General features: G+C 42.8%; 1 protein-coding gene across 3 annotated transcripts in view; it reads right to left on the bottom strand.

Moving 5' to 3' along the window:
* Positions 1-9,632: 9,632 nt before the first annotated feature.
* Positions 9,633-24,488, bottom strand: part of LOC140688953 (rho GTPase-activating protein 20-like) — a 70,881-nt gene continuing 56,025 nt past the window's right edge. For all 3 annotated transcript variants that reach the window (XM_072948910.1, XM_072948911.1, XM_072948912.1), the window contains 6 exons: positions 23,280-23,455; positions 21,743-21,904; positions 20,069-20,178; positions 17,242-17,431; positions 15,957-16,071; positions 9,633-14,793 (listed from right to left, as the gene is read on the bottom strand). In XM_072948910.1, coding sequence (XP_072805011.1) covers positions 13,190-14,793; positions 15,957-16,071; positions 17,242-17,431; positions 20,069-20,178; positions 21,743-21,904; positions 23,280-23,455 — 2,357 coding nt within the window. In that variant the 3' untranslated portion in view covers positions 9,633-13,189. The remainder of the gene's footprint in view (positions 14,794-15,956; positions 16,072-17,241; positions 17,432-20,068; positions 20,179-21,742; positions 21,905-23,279; positions 23,456-24,488) is intronic.

The following is a 24,488-nucleotide window of genomic DNA, read 5'->3' as shown; positions in this document are numbered from 1 at the left end:
GAGGATGCAGAGTGGAGCTCAAAGAGTAAGGTCAAGTGAAACAAGTAAGAAACAGAACTAGATTTACAGCCTAGTACTGTGTACGTAAGTTAACCATCCCTGCCACCACCACACACACACAAACACACACACACACACATACCAGCTCTGAGCATTTTAAGAGGATATGTTCATGGTTAAAGGAATGTATCAGAGTGGGTGCTTAAGGGAGAGCAAGAGTAAAGATTAGGGATGAAGGAGAAAAATGTAATAAAATATGATCCAGTCATTCTAATTTGAGAGACATGAAAGCGCATGTCCACACCAAGTGTTCTGTCTGCATGCTCACAGAGCTTTACTTGTGATAGCCAAAAAGTGGAAGCAGCCCCAATGTCCATTAACAGGTGAATGGATGAACAAATTATACTATAACCATACAATAGAATGCTACCCAACAATTAAAGAGGAAAAACCACTAATACAACATGGATGACCGCAAAACAATCATGCTGAATGAAAGAATCCAGACAGTATGATTCCGTTTATGTACAATTCTAGAACAACCCAAGTCTCTCTGTTGCACTACTCAGCTCTGCCCCTGTAGCGTGAAAGCACCCAGAGGCAACAGAAACAAATGGGCATGACTGCATTGCAATAAAACTTTGTTTATAAAAACAGGCAATAGCCTGGACTTGACCTACAGATTACAGTTTGCTCATGGCTGGATTTGATTATTGTTTGGTGGTTAGTTTCTCCTTTCTCCCTTCCTCTTGCCCCTTGATTTTGGGCTCAACTATGAAACTTCTTTTTACTAATGGCTGTTAGCAGATGTAGGACAAACAGAGACTTGACACGTGCTTATGTATTTCCGCTTGCCCTCATAGGCTTCTGTCATTGCCATGAGAATATACCTTGGATAGAGCACTGGTCCAAGGATAAGACAAACATGGAACAGCTCAGTCTAGATCAGCTGACAGCCATTTAACCTGCAAACGTGAAGAAGAAGAAATGACAATTGATTTAAGTAACTGAGTCTGGGGTGGCTTGTTACACAGCATTTTTGTGGCAGTAGCTGACACAGCTGGATATCTCACTATCAAGTTAATACAACACATCCATGAATTATCTTCTGTCCCAAACTTGCTCATTATCCTCTTCCCCTCCTTCATATACCCAGCAGCACAGGCATGGTCCAACCCGCTTATCCCTGGTCTACAGGCATGTGATGGATCTCCAGGTTCTGTTTATTCTGCCCCTTCTCATTAATCTCATCACAGTTCAGTACTGCTTATCCCTACTGCGGCTACCCTTTGTCATTTGTCTTCAGTATTGCTGCAATAGTCTTTCAACAGGCCTTCCTTTCTTTTGCCTCTAGTATTTCCAATAGAGTCATCATGTTACCCCCAAAGCCAACTTTCTGATACAAATGGTGAACCACATCACTTCTCTCTACAAAAACCAGGAATGGCTCCCCCACAGTTCCCATGAAGGGGTTTAAAATTTGGTGTCAGGAGGCATGGAGAGAGAGGGAGGGATTTCTGTCAGCAAACCTTCTCCTTGATCCTGGTCTCTCCTCCCCCTACTCTGTCTTGCCCAGCGGTAGGCATCTCCACCTGCCACCTCCCCCATGCCACTCGACAGCTGGGGTGCAGAACTCAGCTCCACTGCACCGTGAGGGATTCAGCAGACTTCCATGATGTTCAGGCAGCATAGCTTAGACAACCAACCTACCAGAGGTTGGGTACTGTAAACAACAAACATTTACCTCTCACAGTTCTGGAGGCTGGGAAGTTCAAGATCAAGGCACTGGTAGATTCTGTGTCTGGTGAGGATCTGCCTCCTGGTTCACAGATGGCTGTCTTCTTGCAGTGTCCTTACCCGGTGGGAGGGGCGAGGGGGTGCTCTGGGATCCCTGTTATAGGGGCACTGACCCCACTCATGAGGGCTCCACCCTCATGACCTGAGCATTTCCCAAAGGCTTCATCTCCTAATACAGTTCCCTGGGGGGTTACAGTTTCAACAAATAAATCCTATATGTGGGGGGACACAGACATTCAGTCCATAGCCCTGAGTGTCTTAATCTGGTTCCCTAGAAGCGGGCCTCAGGTGGGGGTTTGTGTGCAAGTGACTTATTAGGAGAGAAAAGTGCAGGAGGTGGGAGGGGTAGGAGAACAGGGGAGGGGAAGGAGTCAAGCAAGGGTGAGTTTTGAAGTGATTCCAACCTCAGTCCGATCTTTGGGGTAGCTCTGGCATGTACGTTACATCTCAGAGTGTGCATCTCCTGCACAAGTCAGTCACTAGCTGCTGGCTGCCTGTGTGTGTGCAAGTGCATATGTGAGTGTGAAGAGTGGTGGACATCAACTCCCAGGCACCTCCTGCTTTGCAGCGGTGAGTAGTTTGGAGAGGAAATGGCTCTAGCAGCCCGGAGCAGCCTTCTGAAGATCACAGATGCAAGCCTTTAAAAGCAAAGCACACAGAAACTGAAGAGGACTCACAGACCCAATGAAGGGGATTTGAGTGGGCGCATTTATAGTGTCTGCTATCAAGGGCAAAAGGTTGTGGGTTTTTTTTTTTTAAGAGAAGGCAATTAACATTTATTAAAGTTCTACTTTGCAACAAGAGCTTTATTGGCATTATTTTATTTAATTTTCTAAAAAGAGAAAGAAAAATCCACTTACAAGGTGTCAGAGCCTGCCCCAATGCAGAGTTTCCTGCTGTCCTTCACATGCCTTTCACTTAATATACCCAGTACCTGGTGAGTTACTGCCATGTGTCCATTTTACAGATGAAGGACCCCAAAGCTTAGATCACTTTGGAAAGTAGGGGAACTGGTCTTGAGGTCAGGCCTTGTGACCTTGCACACCCAGGGCTCTGGCCCTTATGGTACAGTTGTTTCCTGCCTAGATTGGGAGTAACTTGAAAATGGGATCCATATTTCATGTTTTAAAATCCTATTTAAAATAAAGGGTACAAATTTCAATCCACAAAATCCCACGTGCAAAAAAAAGTAACGATCTTTTTGTAACTAACCTTTGCTCTAAGTCTTGGTTCCCCTGCCTGGTGGAAACACTCTCAGTCAGCTCGTGGTTCCTCTGACTTTCTCCTGTCCCTGTACGAGCGGTTCCTCAGGCTGGATAACTCGCCGTTTCCTTCAGGGCCGCCCTTGCACACACAGGCGCCTGCCTGCTCTGCTGGGCATGGGCACTTGCTGATCTCACCGACCCCTGCCTGCCTGCACACCCCACTCAGACATTTCCACTTCAGTTGTTGCCATATCTTCATTGCTCTCAGATTTTCTGAACCTACCTGGCTCTGTCACCCCCATTTTACCAGGCATGGGATGGAGCACTGTCCGTGGAGACATCTGCATCTTAATGCTCTTTGCTTCCTCTCCAGTTTCTTACTGGTAACCATGGGCCTTGTCTAGCTCTGGGCTCCTACCACTTGCTGTGTGGTCTGGGACAAGTTACCTACCCTGTCTGTGCCTAATTTGCCTCATGTTTGAAATGAGAATAACAATAACTTAATAGAGTTGTTATAAGGATTAAATTAACAAATGTATGAAAAGCACGGAGGATAGTGCCTGGCACAAAATAAATGCTTAATGAACATTATTATGATGGGGTGTTGAGTCCATGGGCTGACTTAGACCATTGGAAACCCACTCAAAAGATGATTCAAAGATGATTCAAAGCCTAGGTGAGGATTGAGATGATGTCCTGATACTGTCTGGCTTGGTGCCTCCCCCACCCTCTGCATTTGTCTCTAACAGCAGTCATCGGGAGGTTAAAGTTGCCACTTTGGGGGGGTCAAGTAACAGGCACTGTGGCTTGGCATGGAAAATAAAGTCCCTCATATTCACTGGCAATTATATAAAGGAAAATGAAGTATTTACAATAAGAAATCAAATTGATTCATTTTCCAAAAGCATAATCCATAGAAACCAAGCAGAATGAAGATGAACAGAAACAATCTGCATCCTGGTGCCAGCCTACACCTTAGAGGTCAGCCACGCAGTTCTTCCTGCATTAAGGACAAGGAGGTCTGGGGTGGGAGAAGGGGAAGGGACTCGCCCAGGACCACACTGGACCACAGCAGGGCTGGGTCTAGAACTGGGTGATCTGCTTTCCAGTTGTGGCTCTGACTTCATCCAGTTACCCCAGTTCTCCAGGATGCCCCAGCAAAGGCACACACTTTGGGCAAGCTTTGTCCTCTAAATCCCCTTGTACATCCCTCCCCTGACAAACTGAGAATGAAGAAACTGCAAGGTCCATTTACCTCCCTGCCTCAGAGCCTGGGGCCAGTCTCAGCATGACCCCCAGACTGCGGGCCCAGGGGCAACACATTTTCTTTCTCTAAGCATTAAAAGATGTCTCTTTTGAAAATACATAATGCAGCCTGATCTGCTGACTTGGAAGAGCTGTGAGGATTGGGATGTGATAACGTAGGCCAAAATGCTTAGAGCTTAAATGGACATAAATAAGAAGTGGGGGGGTGACCCCTCCCTCAGATGTGTGGACTCTACCTACCATGCCTTTAAAATGTTAGCAATCAATGTAAAGCAGAACAGTTGTGCCTGTTACAAAAGGACATGTATCTAGGACCCCTGAGTCACTGAGTCCACAGCTCCTGACCCTGCAGGAAGAGTCCCTGCTGGCAGTAACCAAACAAGACTGAGCCTTGCGGACCTTTGCCCACAACCCCCCGCTTCCGGGGTGTCCCAGTCCTTCCTTGTGCGCTTTGCTGTCCGTGTTTCCTGACTAGAGACCACTAGCCAAGGTGGGATCCTGGCCAGAGGCTCTGATTCATTCTTTTAGGGAGTGGGCCCCTGGCTCCTTGTTTCTAAAAATCTCCATGCTGCTTCAGAAGACAGGATTTTTTAAAGAGGGCTTTTATCCAGCTAATGAATTTCTCTTCTATTCCAAGGTTTTTGACAGGTTTCATCATAAATGAATATTAGATTTGTCAAATGTGTTTTTCTATTGAGGTGATAATGTGGTTTATTGCTATTGTTTTCTTAACAGAAAGTAATTAAAGGAGATCTAAATAAATTGATATAGTTTCCAATTTTATCAATTGGAAGAACCCATATTGTTAAAATGGAAATTCTCTTAAATCGATCTATAGACTCACTAAGTTAAGTTTAGGGTTAGGGTTAGGTTTAGGGGCACAGAAGTTCAGAGGACCTCAAATTTGTCCTGGAAGAAATTCTTGAACCTACTTATGAGTTCTAATTTCACAGGCCCAAACTCTAAACAATGAAAATACAATTTGGAGATCAGTCTAACAGAGACAGAGGGATAGGCTGCAGCTTGGGGGTCTCTCTGGAGTGCCAGCCCGTCCTGTGGTCTGAAGGTGGGCGGAGGCATTCACTAATCTCTGAGAAAATCTTAGATCAGTTTTGTTTTTTTGTTTTGTTTTGTTTTTGCAGAAATTGATAGATCGACCCTAAAATCTATATGGAAATGCAGACAATTTAGAATGGTCAAAATAATGCTGAAATTTGTACTTCTTGATTTTAAAACTTACTACAAAGCTACAGTTATCAAGAAAGTGTAGTACTGGCAAAAGGATAGACATGCCACTCAATGGAACACAGCAGAGAGTCCAGAAATAGTGCTTCATTATGGTCAATAGATTTTCAACAAAGAAATTAAGGCAATTCAATAGGGAAAAGATAATCTTTTCCAGCAAATGGAGCTGGGGCAATTGGATATCTACCTGCAAAAAGTAATATTTAGAGCACAGATCAACAAACTACCCCCATAAAGTAAATCCAGTCTGCTGCCTCCTTTTGCAAATAAACTTTTTTGAAACACAGTCATATCTGTTTGCATACTGTCCATGACTGCTTCATGCTACAACAGCACAGGTGAGGAGCTGGGACAGATGCTGTCCAGCCCACAAAGCCCGATGGCCCCATACAGAGAAAGTCTGCCAACCTCTGACTTAGATCCTTACTTCATAACATATATAAAAATTAACAAAATGGATAATATATCTAACTGCAATAAATGAAACTCTTGAACTCTTGAAAGAAGACATAAGAGTAAATCCTCATAACCTTGGATTTGGTAATTATTTCTAAATAACTCATCAAAAGTATAGGCTACAAAACAGGAAGAAACAATAAATTGAACTTTCTAAAAAAAAGCATATGCTTTTCAAAAAGCATTATTAAAAAAATGAAAAGACAAGCCACAGTCAGGGACAGAACAACTGCAGATAATATGTCTAATAAAGGCTTTGTATACAGGATGCATAATAAACTCTTTCAATTCAATAATAAGACAAATAATCCAATTTTTTCTGCTGCAAAAATAGCAGGACATAATAGAAATATACAGTGATTTGGGGCTTCCAAGCACTTTCACATCCCTCATGCAGTTCAATTTTCTCAACAACCCAACCAGATGTGGTATTATTATTAAACCCACTTCAAAGCCCACGGGGACTGACTTCTCAGGACCCCTCAGTGAGTAGTCATTCTCTGAATCCTAGTCCAGTGCCCAACCAGGCAGCACTTTCCTGGCACTGCGATCCTCTTCTTTTCCTCATGTATTCAGAGCTTAGTTCAATTAAAGTAATACTTCTAGACAAAGAAACTATATAAATATTAAAGCTACATGAAGCTAATCTTTGAAAAAAAGATTAGACCATGTGTATCAAAGTATTCAACTGAAAGGCTGGCTCTCAGAACCCAATCTCACAGAAAAAAACACATAAATTTAGAAAAGCAAGGCTAACTCTTCCTTGAAAATACATATATTTTACAAATTCTTCCTATGTAATAGAATGGTAGGTCATCATCAAAATATTTCATTTACAGATAAGATGTAATCACCTTCTTCTTAATTATATCATATACTTTTAACCTTAGCTATACTTAAGTGTTAGGAAAGTTCATACAAAGGAGAAAAATTAGTTAAAAAAAAAAACCCAAAAACCCAAGGTGATATTTAAAGCCACAGAAAACCTGAACTTCAGGGACTAGGGATACATTCTCACATTACGACTTTGCTCAGATTTTTCCAGCACAGTAACCTTAGACTAAACTGGGAGAGGGAGACATGGAGGCAGGATGAATGGTCCTCAACTGGCTACAGCATCACTAAACAATGAGTCCAGCAAACAGAGGGATTGTAAGGGAACTGGTGTGATCCTCCAGGCTTCAAAACAGGAGGGGTCTCTGTTCTCTGTGTGAATCTGAGATTTGGGAGGTGGGGGCAGGTAGCAGAGGTAAGAAGCCAGCAGCTGGGTGTCACGTTACAAAGTTGAAGGGAAGTAGAGAAACCATGAACAGGCAGAAGAAAGATCAGAGAAAGCTATTATTATGTAATATGACCATTGCAGATAGACAGGTGGCCCCTGCCCTTCATCTTTCTTAACCTCAGATTCCGAGAAAGCCTTTGTTACAGCCTGGTCAGGCACACACAGGCACACGCTGGGGTGAGGTCAAGGTCTCTGCCAACCCCACTCTGGACAGGAGGGTAACTAAACTTGGGAAACCCCTGAGACCTTTTCAGGGTAGCCCCATCCTAGTTGTCAGTTTCCCAGCCTTAGCTTCCTTCTGTTGCCCCCAGCTCCAAACCAAACCCCTCTGAGGGCAGTGGGAAAGTGGGGCTGCCTCCAGCATGGCAAACAGCAACATGTTTGGGGCCACAATTTGCCCACATACTTGGCAGGCACCACCCTAGACTCATGCTGACTTGAGCTGTGGGAAGTGAAAGACTCACTCATCAAATAGTTGTTTTGTCTACATGACACCAGACCAACCACTGGTTGATCTAGTGCGACAGGGTGCAGAGAGCTGCCTTGACTGAAATCAGCTCCTCTGACTTTGTCTATCACCTCTGGCCTGTGTTGGACGCCAGGATAGGTAGAGCCATAGGTCAGAGCATCCCTCAGACCCAGCCCAGCTGAGGGGGGCTCTGTTTGCTTGTCCCCCTCTTATAGTTCCAATTGCTGCTCTGTCCACTGCCACAGCTCTGAGTGCTTGTGTGGCATCGGCAGGTGTCCCTGTTGGAAGACACTTGGAGGGGAGAGGGGATTTTCTTAGAGATATTTAACTGAGACACAATAAATTAGTAAGGTTTGGATAGGTCCTCATGTACACGCCTTGTGTCTGCTTTATTATGGAAACTATTTTAAGATGAAAGGGTGAAAAAAAGAGCCTGGAGTCAGAGTGAGGTTCTGAAGGTACCCACCACATAGGATATAGTGAACATTAAATGAAATAAAACAATGTGCAGATCACCAGTGCATGGAGGCAACAGTTAAGTGCCCAGTGGGTGTTCACTGCTCCCCTTCTTCTCTGCAGCCTAATTTTCCCAAGTTATTTTAAAGTCCTTGAGGACAGAAACAAGCGATCCTTTTTTACCTTATATCCTAGGGTCTAGAACAGTACCTGGCAATAAAAATTACACTGTCTGACTAGCATTTATATCATTTGTAACACTTCTATCTCCCTCTGGCCACACTCTTTCCCTTTTCTCAATTTTCTCTAAACTCCTTGTGATTCAATTTATTGCTTGAATTAGCTCATCTCTGGCTTTCCTCCCCCTCTATTCATTTGCTGTGCCTTCAAGCAGTAAGCTTCTCTGTGTTCATGTATTTTGAAGATTCTCTGCTTCTTAGTCATCTCATTCTTGGGGCAAAGATAGAATGTTTCCTTTCCCTCTAAAAATTTTAGGCTGTAATAATCACCATCTCTGTGACCTGGGAAAGATGGAGTATTTCTTTAAAATATCTATTTTACTTGCTCAAAGTAATGGGCCTGCCTCACAAGTATAGGTTTTTAGCTAATTTATTCACTCCTCACAGCAGATCAAGAGGCTGTGAGGAGTTCTAAACTGAATTCCAAGTTGCTGTAATCTAAAAATCAAACCTAGATAAAACAACTAGCATTTAAACCTCAACATCTCCCAAACCTGCATCTCACATGGTCATATAAGGTCAAACTCCAGAAAACGTATTTACTTTGCCTTAACAAATTAAAATATATTAGAGAAGCACTTTGAACTATCTTCCTACGTATGTATGTGCACTCTGGCACTACACAATGAGCACACATGCTGTACAAATTAAGTAACAATATATATCTAATACCATCCTGTGTATATTTTTTGAGGATTCGGAAACAAAATTTTCCAAATCACACCCTAGAGCCTTCTACAAATTCTATCACACACTGACATCATGCAGAACTGAAGCTTAAGGAGTTTACTTAAACACACACATGCACACACACACACACACACAAAGGATTTATACCCAGAAATGGCTCAGAAATAAGGGAGACTCATGCTTGGTGTAGAAAACCCAGAACTCAAGAGTACTCTTCCTTTCAGCAGGAAAGTTAGCTTATGAGATATCCTCATAACCAGAATAGATTTTTTTTTTAAAAAGTTAACATTTTACCCAAGTTTATTCAATTTTTTTTTTTTGGTATTGAAATAAACACTTTCCAAAGACTTCCTCTCAAGTCATTAAAACATGACCAGGTAGGAAAAGATCAGTTAAACATTTCCTACTGTAAGTCAGACTAAGATATATAACAGTCTCAGTTACCTTTCAACAGACAAAATATGCCACTGGTTCAAGGATACATTAGACGCTTTCAATTCAATATCACACCATGAAAAGCAGAAAAATACAATGTGAGATAATTTATTGAATCCAATGTTTTCACAGTAGAATAAGATTCTTCTTTAAAAGCAAAAAATTACTTTATTTGTTTAACATTAAGGAGAAATTAACATCAGTATATGTGAACATTGCCCAAATTTAATCAGTGACATTTCTGACAGTGGGTTGCAGGTCTATATTGCTCAAAGCAAATCATTGTTTTCTGGGCTAATGTAGTATATATATTTTTGAATCTCTTTGAAATGGTGCTTGAACTCACACAGAGTGAACTCTGTGAACTTTGAGAGGGCAAAAATGCAGCAGTCGCAAGAAAACAGTAATACTGCTTAAGTTTACACAATCTTAGAAGTACTGATGTCTTGTAGTATCTGGATCCAGACATCCTGGGATGCCTGGGTGTGTCTGGAATCAACTGGACACTCTGGTCAGAATGGTTCAAATTTAGATAAGAAAATCTTATACAATCAAATCGAGTTAATTTTTTTTTTGCTATAAGAATGTAGACTATATGTGCATCTGATTCTAGGAGCACCATGAGAATATAATACTTAAGAAAATGAAGACTTTGTGTCTAAAGCATGACTTGTTTGGTAAATGATAAGAATAGAAAAAATGTCTTTTTCTGGAAAGACTGACCATGGCCTATGATGAGAAGTTCAAAGTTCCAATTCAGCATTAATTACATTTTATGAAATTCCCAACGTTAAGCAGAAATTGAGCTTATTAGCTAAAACAGTTACACAAAGGGCAGAGTAATAACTCTGGTGGGATTGTTAACTTTTGGAGAATGGTGTTTCATTTAATATATAGCATGGACTTCATACATATCTATTATCAGTGCCTTGAAAAATCAAACAACTTTAAAAGTTAGCAGTTTCTGCAAGTACAAAAATACACATTTCTTACATAACATATGGTAGTAAAATTTGTCAAGATATATTATACAAACTCAAAAGCATCTTACATAAAGCATCAGTCTAATATTTTATAGACTGACAAGAGTGTAATAAAATGACATGTAGTCTGTCTTCAAATCATACAATATAATACTTTAAAGCAATATTAAGTATTCACATTAAATATGTAAGGAGTGTCTAAGGGAACACAGAGTAGAAATGGTTATTAAAGAACTCGCGTATCTATTCTTTTCTCTGCTTCAAACTGGGTGTATGATTTTCTCCCGCCAATACAAAAGAAAAACAAAAACATGGCTAGAACTATTATTTTGTTAAGTAGAGAAGAAGTTTGTTTCTGGAAAAGACGCTCCAAACAATAGAGCTTCATTCACACATTGCAGTTCTGACAGTAGTGGGCCCACAAGGTGAGGGGAACCCTGCTGCTCTCATCTATCATATCACGTGAGATGCATAGGGATACTTGGAGGAGTCTCAATATAGGAGTGGTTGGTGATAAGGTGAAATCTACTTCACATCTGTGACTAGGATGGCCAGTGTCATAAAGGAGCTCTTTGGACACAGAATTCTAACGGCTTATTATACTGCTTAGGACAAAAAGGGCCATGTCCCCGAGAGGTAGGTAGCACCTATAGCTAATACTGAAAGGACTTCTTCTAGTTTACAGAAAAAATATTTTTTTATAACAAAAAATACAATCTTTAGGACAACAGGGGACGCATATATGGCATGAAAGTTTCTGGGTGGCTAAGAAAGGTGATTTGAAATAAACAAGTTTGTGGGAGAAAGGGCTATTGGAATTTGAATTAAAGAGGTCAAATGGGTTCTAAGCAATTACTAATAAGTAAGTGTTTAAAATGAAGGAAGGTGCACAGCCATCCCTGATTGTCACATGATACTGTCTGGCAAGGCCCAATCATAAATGGAGGTAATCCAGGAGAGGTGTAACCTTTCAGAGAGAGGGGCTGGCAGGTTGTAAAGAGTCACAGAACAGAAGAGCCACCACAGTGGCTGTCAGGCCTTCTTTCAGACAGTATTCGATGCTGGATTTTCTCACCTCCAGAAGTTTTTACATCTTTTTGTCCCAAAATAATTCATGGTCTATACCCCACTGGAATACACCAATGGGGTAAACACCACGGTGTGTGCCCCACTGGAATACACCAATGGGGTAAACACCACGGTGTGTGCCCCACTGGAATAAACCAATGGGGTCTACACCACTGTGTGTGCTCCACTGGAATAAACCAATGTGGTATACACCATGGTTTATACCCCATTCGGTGTATACCACTTTGGTGTATTCCAGTGGGGCACGCACCATGGTGTATACCCCACTGGTGTGTTCCAGTGGGGCATGCACCGTGGTGTATATCCCACTGGTGTGTTCCAGTGGGGCACGCACCATGGTGTATACCCCATTGGTTTATTCCAGTTGGGTATAGACCATGAATCATTTTGGGAGAAAAAGATGTAAAAAGTTCTGGAGGTGAGAAAATCCAGTATCGAGGACTGTCTGAAAGAAGGCCTGAGTGCCACTGTGGTGGCTCTTCTTTTCTGTGACTCTTTATAACCTGCCAGCTCTGTAAACTGCTCTCTTAGCTGTGAATTGGTCATCAGAAAAGGGAGAATTTATCAGCAATTTTTTTTGGCTGATTAATCCTAGAGACAAGGCTGCAGAAAAACATTTCCGCAAAGTGGGGTCCTGCTTTGATCACCTGTTGGCAACGATGACCATGTAACACAGGAATGACTGTTGTTGCAGACTCTTCCTCCTCACCCAGACAGCGAATGCTGTCAGGAGGGCACCTCCTAGGAGGGAAAAGTGCATTTCTGGAGAATGTTCCTGGCTCAGGCATCTCCGGAAAGAACACTGAAATGAGCACCCATTTCCTTCTTTCTCCCCATAGCTATGTCCGGGGGCCTCTGTAGAGCAGTGAAACACCCATGGAAAAACAAATTGACCAACAAAAACTATGATGTCTTGGTACTTGTGGCTTGAATCCCTCGAGTTTTTTCCACTCTAGCTGCCTTAATGGGCTGGTACCTGGAATGATTCTGTGAGGGCACGTGATTGACTATGAGATGTCTCAGAACTGGCCACTCGCTTGGTTTCAGGGAAAAGTCTGATGTGATTTCCTTGATCATCTGACATGCTTTCCTTCTTAATGCTTTGATTGGTGGTATTTTTCTTGCTTACTTATTAAAAACATTTCATGGAATGCGGATGGTTTCTTTGCAGACTTCCCACTCTGTCCATGGTTTTTATTCTTCACTTTTGATATCCTTGCCTTCTTAGTGTCATCTAAGGCATGTTTCCTCTAGAGAAGATGATGCTTCTTTAGCCCTCTGCTCGGATCTCTTAAAATGCATGACAGGATCAATCCATGCTCTAATAAGGAAAAGCCTCCCAAACAGGTGATAAAATCTTTTAGTCTCAACTTTTTGCCAAATAAATCTCAATAAAGAGGATTCTTTTTTTGTCCTAAGTATCAGCAGTGATAACCTTGATGCTACCTGTCTTGGTTATTCTATACACAGGGGTCATAATAATTATTATCTTTATGTTATTAGCCCGGTTTCTGTCCTTGCAGATATTAGATTCTGATTGTGGTTAAATGTCTTTGGTTGAATGCGTGTCCTCAGCATCAGCACTGGGCTGTTTGCACAGCTCCAAGTCCTTCAGTTGCCCTTTGGGGAATGTCTGTCTGTCTCTCTTGCAGTGTGCTGGCTTCTGGAATGCCAGAAGCAAATGGAGGTGGCTCCATGGGTCCTTTTAGAGAACCTGTTTTATTGTTTTCTGGTCTCGGTACCCTTGCCTTCTTTTTGAGGGACCAATTTTTCAAACTGGCTATACCATTTCTCAACCATGTGCTGGGGTGAAGAGTTATAGAATGCATTTGTGAATGCCCTTCTAGGCTGTCCTTTTTTGTATGAGCCTGGTGGCTACTGGCCTGCCCTGATGAGGGACCGGGAATTCCAGAAATGAGGCTGGAACTGCTAAAGTCAGAAGAAAGCTCTTCCTGTTTTCCTTGAGCTTGAAAAGTGCAATCTATTGGAGAGGATGTTTCAGTGGGTGTAAACACCGACTGTTCAGAAATCTGAGGAAAAGCGCTGTCTTGGGAGCTCACTGGTGAGCCAGATGGGGAGGTGTCCGGGGAGGACAAGCTGGAACAGCTACTCCTCGGGCAAATGTTTAACCTTGGGGGGAAGACCTTCTCAGTGATCTGGTTTGTGGCACCACTCTTGCCAACCTCGATCCCCATGACCAAGCTCCGATTGATAAGCTTTTGCCCCTCCATCTGCAAAGACTTGTGCCGCTTGAGATAATCCTCCTCTTTGTGCGAGAGACTGGCGTCACAGCTTGCGTTGTGCTGCTTCTTTTTTGAATAAAGTCCCATGAGATAGGTCAGTTTGCAGTGCTGGTCTTCAGTGCTGGGCTCTGAGCAGCGCCGCTGCCTCCTTGAGCCCTTGAGGGGCTCTGCTGTGCGTGGTGGGGAGTACCCAGCCATGTCCGCAGTGAAGGGCTGGTTCCTGGGACGATCATGTGAGGACAGGCGGCTGTAAGAAATGGTCCCTGGCTTGGATTTAGGAAAAAGCTTTACACGATTTCCTTCGCTATCACAAAAGCTTTTCTCCTTATGATTTTTATCAGTGGCATTTTTCTTGACATCAGTATCTGTGACTAAACTCACTTTAAAACCTGTCTTACCCTCTTCCTGGAGGGGTGGATTCTGACTCAGATGGTTCTCATCTTTTTTCAGGAGAATCGCATCATAGCTGGACCTGCGTATCCTTTTCTGATAAAACGCCCTAAGAAAGGAAAGCTTTGAACCCAGGTAGCCGATGCTGGGCTCCGAGCAGTGTCGCTGTTGCATCGGGGTTTTTGGAGCATCTTCTGTAGCTGCGGACAGGTAGCTGGGGGTGCTTGTGTCAGAAGGGACACTGGCCTGGTCCTGCAGTGAGGCCTTTCTGTGCACTGCTGCCATGGCCACTGGCGCGGGCTCACCGGGCTGTTCCACATGGACGTCTTCATCTTTAGGATGGTCTAAGTCAAACTCACTCAAGGTTAAAACGCCTTCTGCCTCAGGCTGCTCGAGGTCAGAGTCAATGTGGGTTAACACGGAGTCCATGCTTCTGCTGCCTGGACCGAGTTTCTTTACTAAGTCACTGCATGGAGCATCGACTTCTTCATTCAGCTCACTTTCCAGGCTGTCATAGGAGGAGTCATTCAGCTGGAAGCAGGAGATATCTGCCAAAAAAATCAAACCATGATTAACATTTGCACTTGCCTCAAATACATGCTGCCTTAAAAAAAACAAAACAAAAAACAACTAAACAACTATGATGTTTAGTTTAATTCTGTTTTCATGCAGATTTTTCAAATTCCTACTCCCAAGAAAGAAAGCATCTTTCACAATGTTTCTAGTTGTTAGTGCAGAAATTAAAAGTAAATTTTTGGGGTATACTAGATTTACCTCAGTCCCTGGAGAAATAGGCTTTCTTTAAGTAAGATTTCCTCAAAACAATGAACACATGTCATAATACCAAGAAATGGTAAAAAAAAAAAAAGAATAAATTAATGCAGATACACCCAGGTTCTGAATAAGACTCTGTCTTTTATTAAATGGATTAGCTGGCAGATATACCTAATTAACTCTATTAGCCTCAGAGAAATCATTTACCAACCGTATCAATTTCCCTTTGACAAAGTTCTTTAATATCTATTACCTTGTTTATTCTTTACGGCAATCATACCAGTTAGATGTTATGGTTTCCTACAATTACAGGAGAAGATACTAATGTTATGGTGGCACAGAATAATTGTTCAAAGATAACCAAGAATTGGTGGTGCAGGCATTCATATTCTGGAAGGCTGAATGTCTTCAAGCCCCACACACCCTGCCCTGCCCCATGAAGCTAGCTGTTTTCTCAAGTACTTTGCAGGGCGCTGGATTTCTGAGAGGTGTCAGGGACCTCAGAGAGGAAGATGAGGAGGAACCAGACCAGGCCTGCTTCTGGGTCTCCTACTCCAGTTTCAACCACAGCAGTTCTGTTATATTGTAAGATATTGTAACAATATGTTATAACAATATATTATATTGTAAGTCTGTTAATTGTTCTACTGTATATCCTTGTAAGGTTTATTTAAAAAAAAAGTTAAAATTCTGCCACTAACAATGTCTTGGAGTTTGGGAACCTTGTCTTATACGCTTGGTAACCCGACCACAGTGTTAACACAGCCTGACCTACGAGCAGGCCTTCTAAAGAAGGGGCGGAAGCCCGCGGCCCCTGACCCAGGCGAGAGGCCCCTTCGCCTGAGCTGCTCTGGGCTGAGGGTAACCGGTGCCCTCGCTGACCTTCACGTGTGTGGCTATTTCTCACACACAAAAACAACCCCATTATTCACAATACCTGAGGCATTCTCTTTTGTATCACATGTCACTGAAACCTCTTCCAGAAGGGAAGTGATTTCTTCTCCAAATATTCTACAGCAGTTTTCAATCAGAAATTGTATAAGCAGAGAAACCTGTACAAAAAAGGAGCAAAAATGAAGGGCTACTTTTCACACAGCGCACCTATAAATCACACTTCCTGTATGAATCCTGGTTCAAACCAAAAAAAAAAAAGTGAAAGAATCCTGAGAGAAATTCAAAGTTCTTTTCTCCTTGAAAACTAAACAGAACTGTTTCCCCTAAAAAACACATGATACTTTCAAGAGTGGTTTGAGTATAGAAATTGATTTTAACCAGTGGCTTAAAGTTATTATTTGTGGCCTTGGTTTAATGCTAACATTTTGATACTAATGGTCCTGTCTTTCAAATTAGGGCAATTTTAAGTATTCTCTGGACAGGGCATTTGGGATGAAGAAATATACTTTCTTATTAAAATTCATGAAGCATCACTAGATAAAGACTTATAAAATATGTTTCTTATGTAAAAGGCAGGTGTCGTAAGTGTGGGAGGTGGGCATCCTCTGTGGATTTACTGTGAAGGAGAGAGACAGCTGGAGAGAAAAGCGTACATTTTGCCTGACCAGCCTCTTCCCATGCACTTCCCTCCCTGAGGAGCCAGAACTGGAGATGCTTGGAGAAGAGCTCACTGGGGAGCGCTGTGCCTCCACTGAGATAAACTGGAACATTTCCATAGTCTTCTTGCCCCAATAGCTGAGGCAAAGGAACAGGCAGAACATTGGGAGGAAGAGGAATCAGTACCCTGTCCCTGTACTAACCACCAGGTACTGCAGGAGTGTGATTTCAAGTAAGTACTGACTGAGCGAGGTACCATCCCCACCTCCACTGTGTTAGGTGAGGAAACTGTGGATCAGTGTAACTAATTCTGCCCTAGATTGTACATCTGGCAAGTGGGGAGGGCTGAGATTTCCACCTGCACCTGTTTAATTTCAAAGTATTTTGTTTCTTTTTAAAATCTTATCATCTGCTCTTATTCCTCTATGGTTTCAGTCAGTCATAGCTGTTTGCCCCCTTAAAGGGAAAACAGAAGTAACCCAATTACTGTCACTTTCTTTACTTAAGAAATCACCTTTCTGCAGTCTACCAGGAGAGGACAGAACTGTTGATGAACTCAGACTTATAAGAAGATGTACTTAAGAACATGTCTTTCAGAATTAATACCCCAGACTTTAGGTTCAAAATGGGGACTCAGTCCCCCAGGGCAGAAAAATGAAAAACTTCATTACCTTTTTTGTAAATTCACTTTCTAGTTCAGGGCTGGAGGAAGCAGGAGGCCAAAGGACGCTTGGAGCGATGCACACCGCTAAGTTAAATGCATTCATCTGATTCGATGAATTGTGTTGTTCAATCTTGTGCAATAACCCAAAAAGATGCTTTAGCAGAATAATGTTGGCTCTTGGGAGCTGGTCTAATAGCCTAAAGACAGACAAAAGTGCTCTTTAAGCAAGACATTTTGTGGAAAACTTGTAGACAGGGCAACCTTTCTTCACTTTTCATGGGGAACCATGCAGACAGAAACACAGTTCAGAGATGCAGGAGTGTCAGCTTATACGGTACGTGCGGAGCGAGGACTGTCTTACAGAGGGGGAGAGTAAGACTCAGGGGTGTTATTCATTTATTTTGTGTATTCTGTCTCTGGGTGTGAACCTTTCAAGCCTCAGCCACAAAGATACCCAGTTTCATCCTGAGAGCTTACACTCTGCTCCACCAGCTTCTAAGGTCAATTCTGTCCCATGTCTCTTTATCTCAGTGGTACCACTTTCACACATCAGTCAAGCTTATAACAGTGTATTTCCTACTGTTCCAATTTTATACTTGATAAGGGATTTTTAAATTATCCTTCACCATCATTTACTACCTTTTTTTTTTTTACTACCATTCATGCTTGTTGCTTTTTTCCAACAAGAATCTGCAACTGAGACAGGAGGGAAGGGGGCAGGACACAGCCATTAAAGGAATGACACAGCAGTTAGCACCAAGGTGGAGGAAAAGTCAACTTCCGATGGACCTTGAGGACCAGGATGGAAGGGGATCTGACCTCCAGCGGACCCTGAGCTCCCTCACACACATTGTAATGTACTAGCACCATGAACGGCACACCCACAGGTGCCATGACAGCTCTGAGGCTGACCATGAAAGTCAAGGAGAGGGTGGTGGCCCAATTCCTGGGGATCCCCACCCCTTCCTCAAAGCAGTTGGAGTAATCCTCTCACTTGTTAGCGTATAAAAACTCGCAACACCGTGCCTCGTGGACTCTCTTGCTCCCTCACCTTCCCAGATGCCCGGCACTCTGTCTATGGACTGTGTGTCTACTTCTCCTTTAAACTAAACACCCAGCCCTGCTCCCCTCTGCCCTTCTCCTGCATTCTGAGACGGCCTGCACTCTGTCTACAGAGTGTACATCTCTCTAAACAAATCTACTTTTACCCAACTAGGGCTTGCTCTTGAATTCTTTCCTGCATGAAGCCAACGACCCTCACTTGGCAGGGTGCATCCCAGGGACTCAAGTGAGACCTGGGACACAGCCCTCCTCTCACGCCCCATTTTCCTGTATCACAACCTGGGGAAGAACATCAGGTAATCTGGCTCTTGTTGCATAAATTCCAGAGAGGCGCTTCTTCAGCACCACAGACTGACAATGAGGATGGTTTTCTAGGGACAAATTATGACAGATTGCAATGGGCCAAAAGATAACTGAATGTTTTCATTGGACAGTGAGGCCTTGCCTAGCGTGCTCTTTTGGGGTGTCAGATTCTGAGGGGGCCCTGAGCCTTTGAGTTATTTTACACCTCTGTAAACTGTAGCACATTGACAGCAACACACATAATTCTTGTCCATAGACCTGAAAATTCTCTCTGGTGAAGAGACACGTGATTTATTTGCACTGCCTCATGTCCCAGCAGAAAAAGCCAGTTTTTTTCAAATCTATTTATAAAATCATTTCAGCATTTCTGATTCAATTATTATAACTTGTGGTAGTTAACCATCTTCGCTGAACCGGCGGCAGTAACATCTTAGTAGTTCTCTTTATTAATTCATGTTTTAAATAAAATTTCTTTCATGTGTGTATATTTATATGAGAGCCATAATTTTGGCCTTTTAAAAATCATCCTTTAATAGCTTCTAGAATATAAAGTTTTAGACAGTGAGCAACAACAATACAGAATCTCAGGTTCCCTGTCTCTGAACAGTTCCCAACAAGCTGTCATGAAAGCAGAGACAGCATTTTGTACATGGCTCTGAGTCTGGTGTCTTCAACACTTACACCATCAGTAGCTGCGTGTAGATAATGATTTACATTTGAAAGTTGCTCAAGATAACATTGCACTAAACAAGCATTTGCAAATAAATGATACTGGGATTCTTGGGTTTCACAGAAACGCAAGTATTGCTTTTCATTAATGGACACTTCTTTCCTATTCTCTTATGATGTGGGAAATACTCAGGAATGGGGGTGCTGGGTTCTGCCCTCAACTTCCCTTTCCATGAGGACAGACAATGCATTCTCTGTGATCAGGCTGAGGCTTTGCAACTCCCTTTTCCCTTGACACTTTCAACGAGTTGACTGTCTCTCTGGACTGTCCTCACATCCCCTTCTCCACATACCCCTGTCACAGCACTGACTGCACCGCCCTGGAATTCTGGGTTTTATCTGTCTATTTCTACTAGACTGTGAGTTCCTTGAGGGGAAGGAATTTTCTCTGTATGAATTCAGCTGCTAAATGAAGTGTATAAGGAATCGCCTGGTTAGTTAAATATTTACCAAAATTAAGGTCATAAATTGTAGATTGTGTCTACAGTATTAGCTATTAGTCTAATGGGTTTCAGTGCCTATCAGATTAGAATATACAGAAGGTGTACAATGGTCGAGTATTCCATATTAATAAGATTAGGAAAAAAACCAATAACAATGACAGTTGCTAGCATAAATCTATTTTTAAACTGGCCCCTATGGATATGACTTTGACAGTTATTATTACATTAACAGACAAGCTTATAAAATATAAGTTTTTTTAAAGTATTTTTGAGGAATGACCAAATTGGAGTAATTACCTTTGAACTGCATTTATTTTCTCCTCATCATTTCCTTCGTCCATTACACAGACCCAATGATCATAGAGATCTGATGAAAATATGCTTCCCGGAATGTGTCGTAGAAAATCCTTACATAGAGGGAAAATTTTTTTTAAATTGTTATTCTACTAATTTGTATTAGAGAAATTAGAAAGAAGGCACTTTATTGGAAAGTTCAGTCCTCCCTTCTTTGGAACACACAGAGCTCTGTGCCAGCCCTCCAATGATGTGCATACACAGAAAAATATGCTTTGAATTTTTTTCCTAACAAAAAACCAGAGGGAAGATGGGGTCTGGACTACAGTGGGAAAGATAAAGGACAAACTGTTTGGACTGAAACCTCCTGTTTGTATATATCTTAGCAAACTAGTGTAACATGGCAGAGTGTGGCAAACCATCCTAATCTTTTTTTTCTCTCTCTCTCTCAAATCACTAGTTAAAAGAAATGCACGAAGGTATCTGTGAGATTCACAATGTGGTAGTCAGTCATCCAGTCATTCTATACATATTTACTTATCTGTGCCAGGCACTGCTTGAGGTGCCAGGAACAGGGTAGTAAATAAAACAAAGTCCCTGGTAATTTAGAACTTTAGATTCCAGTGGCATTGGTGACTAATTCCACCCAGAGGTGTCTGGAGTTTCTCCCTGTATTCTTCATCAGAGGGGAGAAGGCATTCCAGGCTATGGTTGGGCTCTGGGAGCCTAGGGCAGCACCCTCATCCATAATGTATATTAAATAACATGTCCCTGGTACATTATCCTTCCTGGCCTTCAAGACTCCTGCTGAGAGCACTTGTGGGGCCGGGTGTGGTGAAACCAGACTATGACACAAGTAGGATCTGACCAAGGGAGTTTGTTGTTTGACATTTGTTTACAAAAAAGCTTAAAAGTAAACACACTTTGGTCCTGGTCCTATGTTCCTTTCCTTTCTAGGCCAGCACTCTCTGTTGCTTTTGGCATGGTCCCAACAAGCCAAGCTTGTGAAGTCTGATCTCCACCTTAGGAAACTTCAGGTAGAGAAAACCCAATTCCATGTCTAAGCGCTGCACCCATGGCTGACCACCCTCTTGCAAGTTCCTGCTTACAACATGGAGACAGGTGTGCAATGGAGTAATTTTAATTCTTTCTGGAAAATCAAATAGCAGCCTTACATATGTGCTTTACCAAAGGCGATACACAACTTGTGATGTACATGTCGTGTTTCTGTGACTTCATGGAAGCCTTGGGCCTCGGTGCTGCAGTCAGTTGATGAGGTGAGCATGTCTCCCATGAACCTACGAGCTCCTTCAGGGCAGGACCAGACCAGACCCTCGCCTTTCACTGCATACACTCAATGCCAAGCACAGTCACAGTCGTAGCAGGGGGTCATTACTGAAATGTCGCTGTATGTCCTATGGCCAAATGTTAGTGAGGAACAAGGGAAGGCCAGCTAACTACAGCTGAGGCTCTAAAATAATTTAAAAGTAAACCTATTTGCATAGACATCTTTGCCACAAGTATTTCTGCTACAAATACTTTTACCACATAGCTAATTGGCTGTGAGAATCTAACTATGATGGTTCTTTGCAGATGGGGATAGCGTTATAATGAGGGAGACCAGCTGTCTTCCCCCAGAGCTCCACTACTGGGGGGACCAAAGGTGTGCGTTCCCACCTTTAAGACAGAGGCTATCACGAAAGCCGATTCACAGTCTAGCTGTACTTCAACTGCGGAATTCAGTTTCTCTTTCAGCTCTCTGCAGGATTTCATGTTGGCCGACTGTCTGAAGATCCCTTTTGTGAGGGGTCCTTTCTGATTAAGGAAGAAAAGCATATCCTATGGGGAAGCAAAGGAAACAAAAATCAAAATGGCACTTGACGTAGAAGGAGCTGGAGAACACACAGCTGCCCTCTCCGGCTGCCAGGGGCTGGGGCGGCCCGGCAGGAGGCACTGAAGGGCTGGGGCTGGACGGGCTGCCAGCGGATTAAAGCCAGTTTGTGTGTGTGTGTGTGTTTCAAAATCTATTTTCTCCCATTTGTTCTTGCTACATTTCAACTCTTGCTTTCATGCGACTGTCCTTTTTCAGCGATCCAATAGTCACTTCAAGGTACCTGTTACCTCGTCTCCCTCCTGTCTCACTATTCTTTGCCCACTGTTCTCTTAACATGAAATCTTATCCCCAGACATGGAAATGTTATTGCCAAACTCATCCTCCACTTGCTTGTCTTTCTTTTCATGCGACTTTACACTTCATCCTACTTCCTGTGTTGCCTTCTTTTAAAATCAGCCTCCAAAATTATCGCTTCCCAGAAGCTTTCTCTGTCCCATTCCATTCCGATCTTTTATTTTGCTTCCTTTCCAGCTGCATGTCCTACGCTTGCCGAGGAGGAAGAGAGTGGGTGTCGGAGACGTGCAACCCACAGGACCTGAGACCTAGTTATAGCTCAGACTTGCTGTGTGTGACTTTCAGTAAACTTGAGGGTTTTTTGGGGGGAGTGGGGCTTTAATTTGTAAAGTAGGAATGATGGAGATGGTGATGGTGATGGTGACAGTGATGATGGTGATAACTACCTTCTAACTCTGTTGTGAAGGACCAGCAATAAAGTGACTAGACTGTGTCTGGTACTTACAGACATACAGCAGAGCATGAAGTGCCAGGCATCCAGGACGGTGCCTGAAGGGTACTGGACACTCAATAACTGCTGCTTGACAGGGTTCATTTACTAACTTCACTAAAGACCATACACACTCAGTGGCTTTCACCTGATCTGTTCTACATACAAAAGGTAACTAAATGCCAGAGGATGTATCTACATGCCTAAACACTTAGAATACTAATAAGAAGTGTGAGTTTTAGTCCCTGCTGCTAAGGTGACTGAAAGAGTCATGTTCTGAACAACACAGGGTTCAAGAAAGGATGTGAGAGGAACGTGTGGGATAAAGTGCATTCTCCATCCACAAAGCAGACAGACTCTAGTTTATCTGAGCAGGTTTACGCTGCTCTTTCCTGCCGCCAGCAGACGAGACCATCTCTCCCCATCACGTCTGCCTTACGATGCTGCAATAGTTTAGTCAAGATTTGTATTCTTTGAAGTAATAATAAAGGTTCTCAGCCAAAGCCATGAGTGTTCACAATTTTTCCATTTGGGGTAGAGTTTCCCTCCAGAGCTCTCCTTTCCTGCTAAGTGTTACAGACCAAAACGAGACTTACCAAGATAGGTTTGGGTAGATTGTCGTTCTCACAGACATCTGGCAAAGACACTCCGAAGAGCTGTCCCGGCTCTGGAGACGTTGGTGACACGGGCTGGTTGTCCAGGTGGGTGCTCGAGCCCCGCCAGAAGGCCCAGTTAATGACAGATCTTCTTTTAAATGTCTTCTGACCTGAATCTAAGGAAGAAGTGAGATTATTAGTAAACCTAATTTAATTCATGTAATCTTATTTCTATAGTTCCTATTTTATAGTATGCTCAGCACCACGGCTCAGAATTTTATAAGGTAAGGAAACATCAAACGCTTGGGTTATTCTCCCCCCCCCCCATTTTGGGGACATCACTGGTCTATGTGCTTGAATTCTGGAACCAAATTTTCAAAGGTGAAAAAGGGGCTCCCCCTTTACTGAACTTACAGCACAAAGCATTTCACAGGCCATTTTAAAGAGGAGACTAAGTGAACAAAAAAGCTGAAGATCAAATTAGACCACAACTCAATAATGACAAAAAGAAAGGAAGAAAGAGGAGGGAAAGGAGAGAGAAGGAGAGGGGGGAGGGGAGAAGGAGGAGGAGGAGGAGGAGGAAAAGAAGAGGAAGAAGACCTGGGGGAAGGGGAGGAGGCTTTGCTATGAAGGTGCTCTCTGAGAACAAGAGCGCTCTACTACCTGATGCCCCACTCTGCTGTTGAGCACAGAGGCAGGAAGCTAATGCTCTGCGTTCCCCCCCCCCTTTCTCTCCAACTGCAGACTTTTCATGTATCTTTTTGGTTCCTGACTTTAAAAAGTATGTTCAAGGCAGCATGGATGGATGAAAACATGAGTGAGACTTGCCCTTGCCACGGTAAAGTTTATAATCTTACAGGGGGACAAGACTGGTGATGGGTGGCGGGGGGAGAGCAAGTATATTAATAAATAAAATGTCCTAAGGGAGGAACAAGGCACCAGAGGCATTCAGAAAAACCATGAAGCACATCTGTCTCCCCTTTGGGAGAGAGGGAGCGGTCCTGCAGGCACCTGCATTGGATGTGAATTTTGAATCAACATGATTTCAACAGGTAGAGGATCCAGCATCATCCCTCATGTCTAGTAAGTACTCAATAAACCATTCTCAAAAGTAATTGAACTGAGCAGACATTTAGGTGAAAAAAGACAGCAGGAACAAAACAGGCAGAAGAAAGTTCAGTAGTGAATCATGGTTTTGTGAGATCATAG

Source organism: Vicugna pacos, chromosome 24, assembly GCF_048564905.1.
Source record: "Vicugna pacos chromosome 24, VicPac4, whole genome shotgun sequence".
Lineage (NCBI taxonomy): Eukaryota > Metazoa > Chordata > Mammalia > Artiodactyla > Camelidae > Vicugna > Vicugna pacos.
Note: the sequence above shows the minus strand (reverse complement) of the source record. Positions and strands in the feature narration are given on the sequence as shown.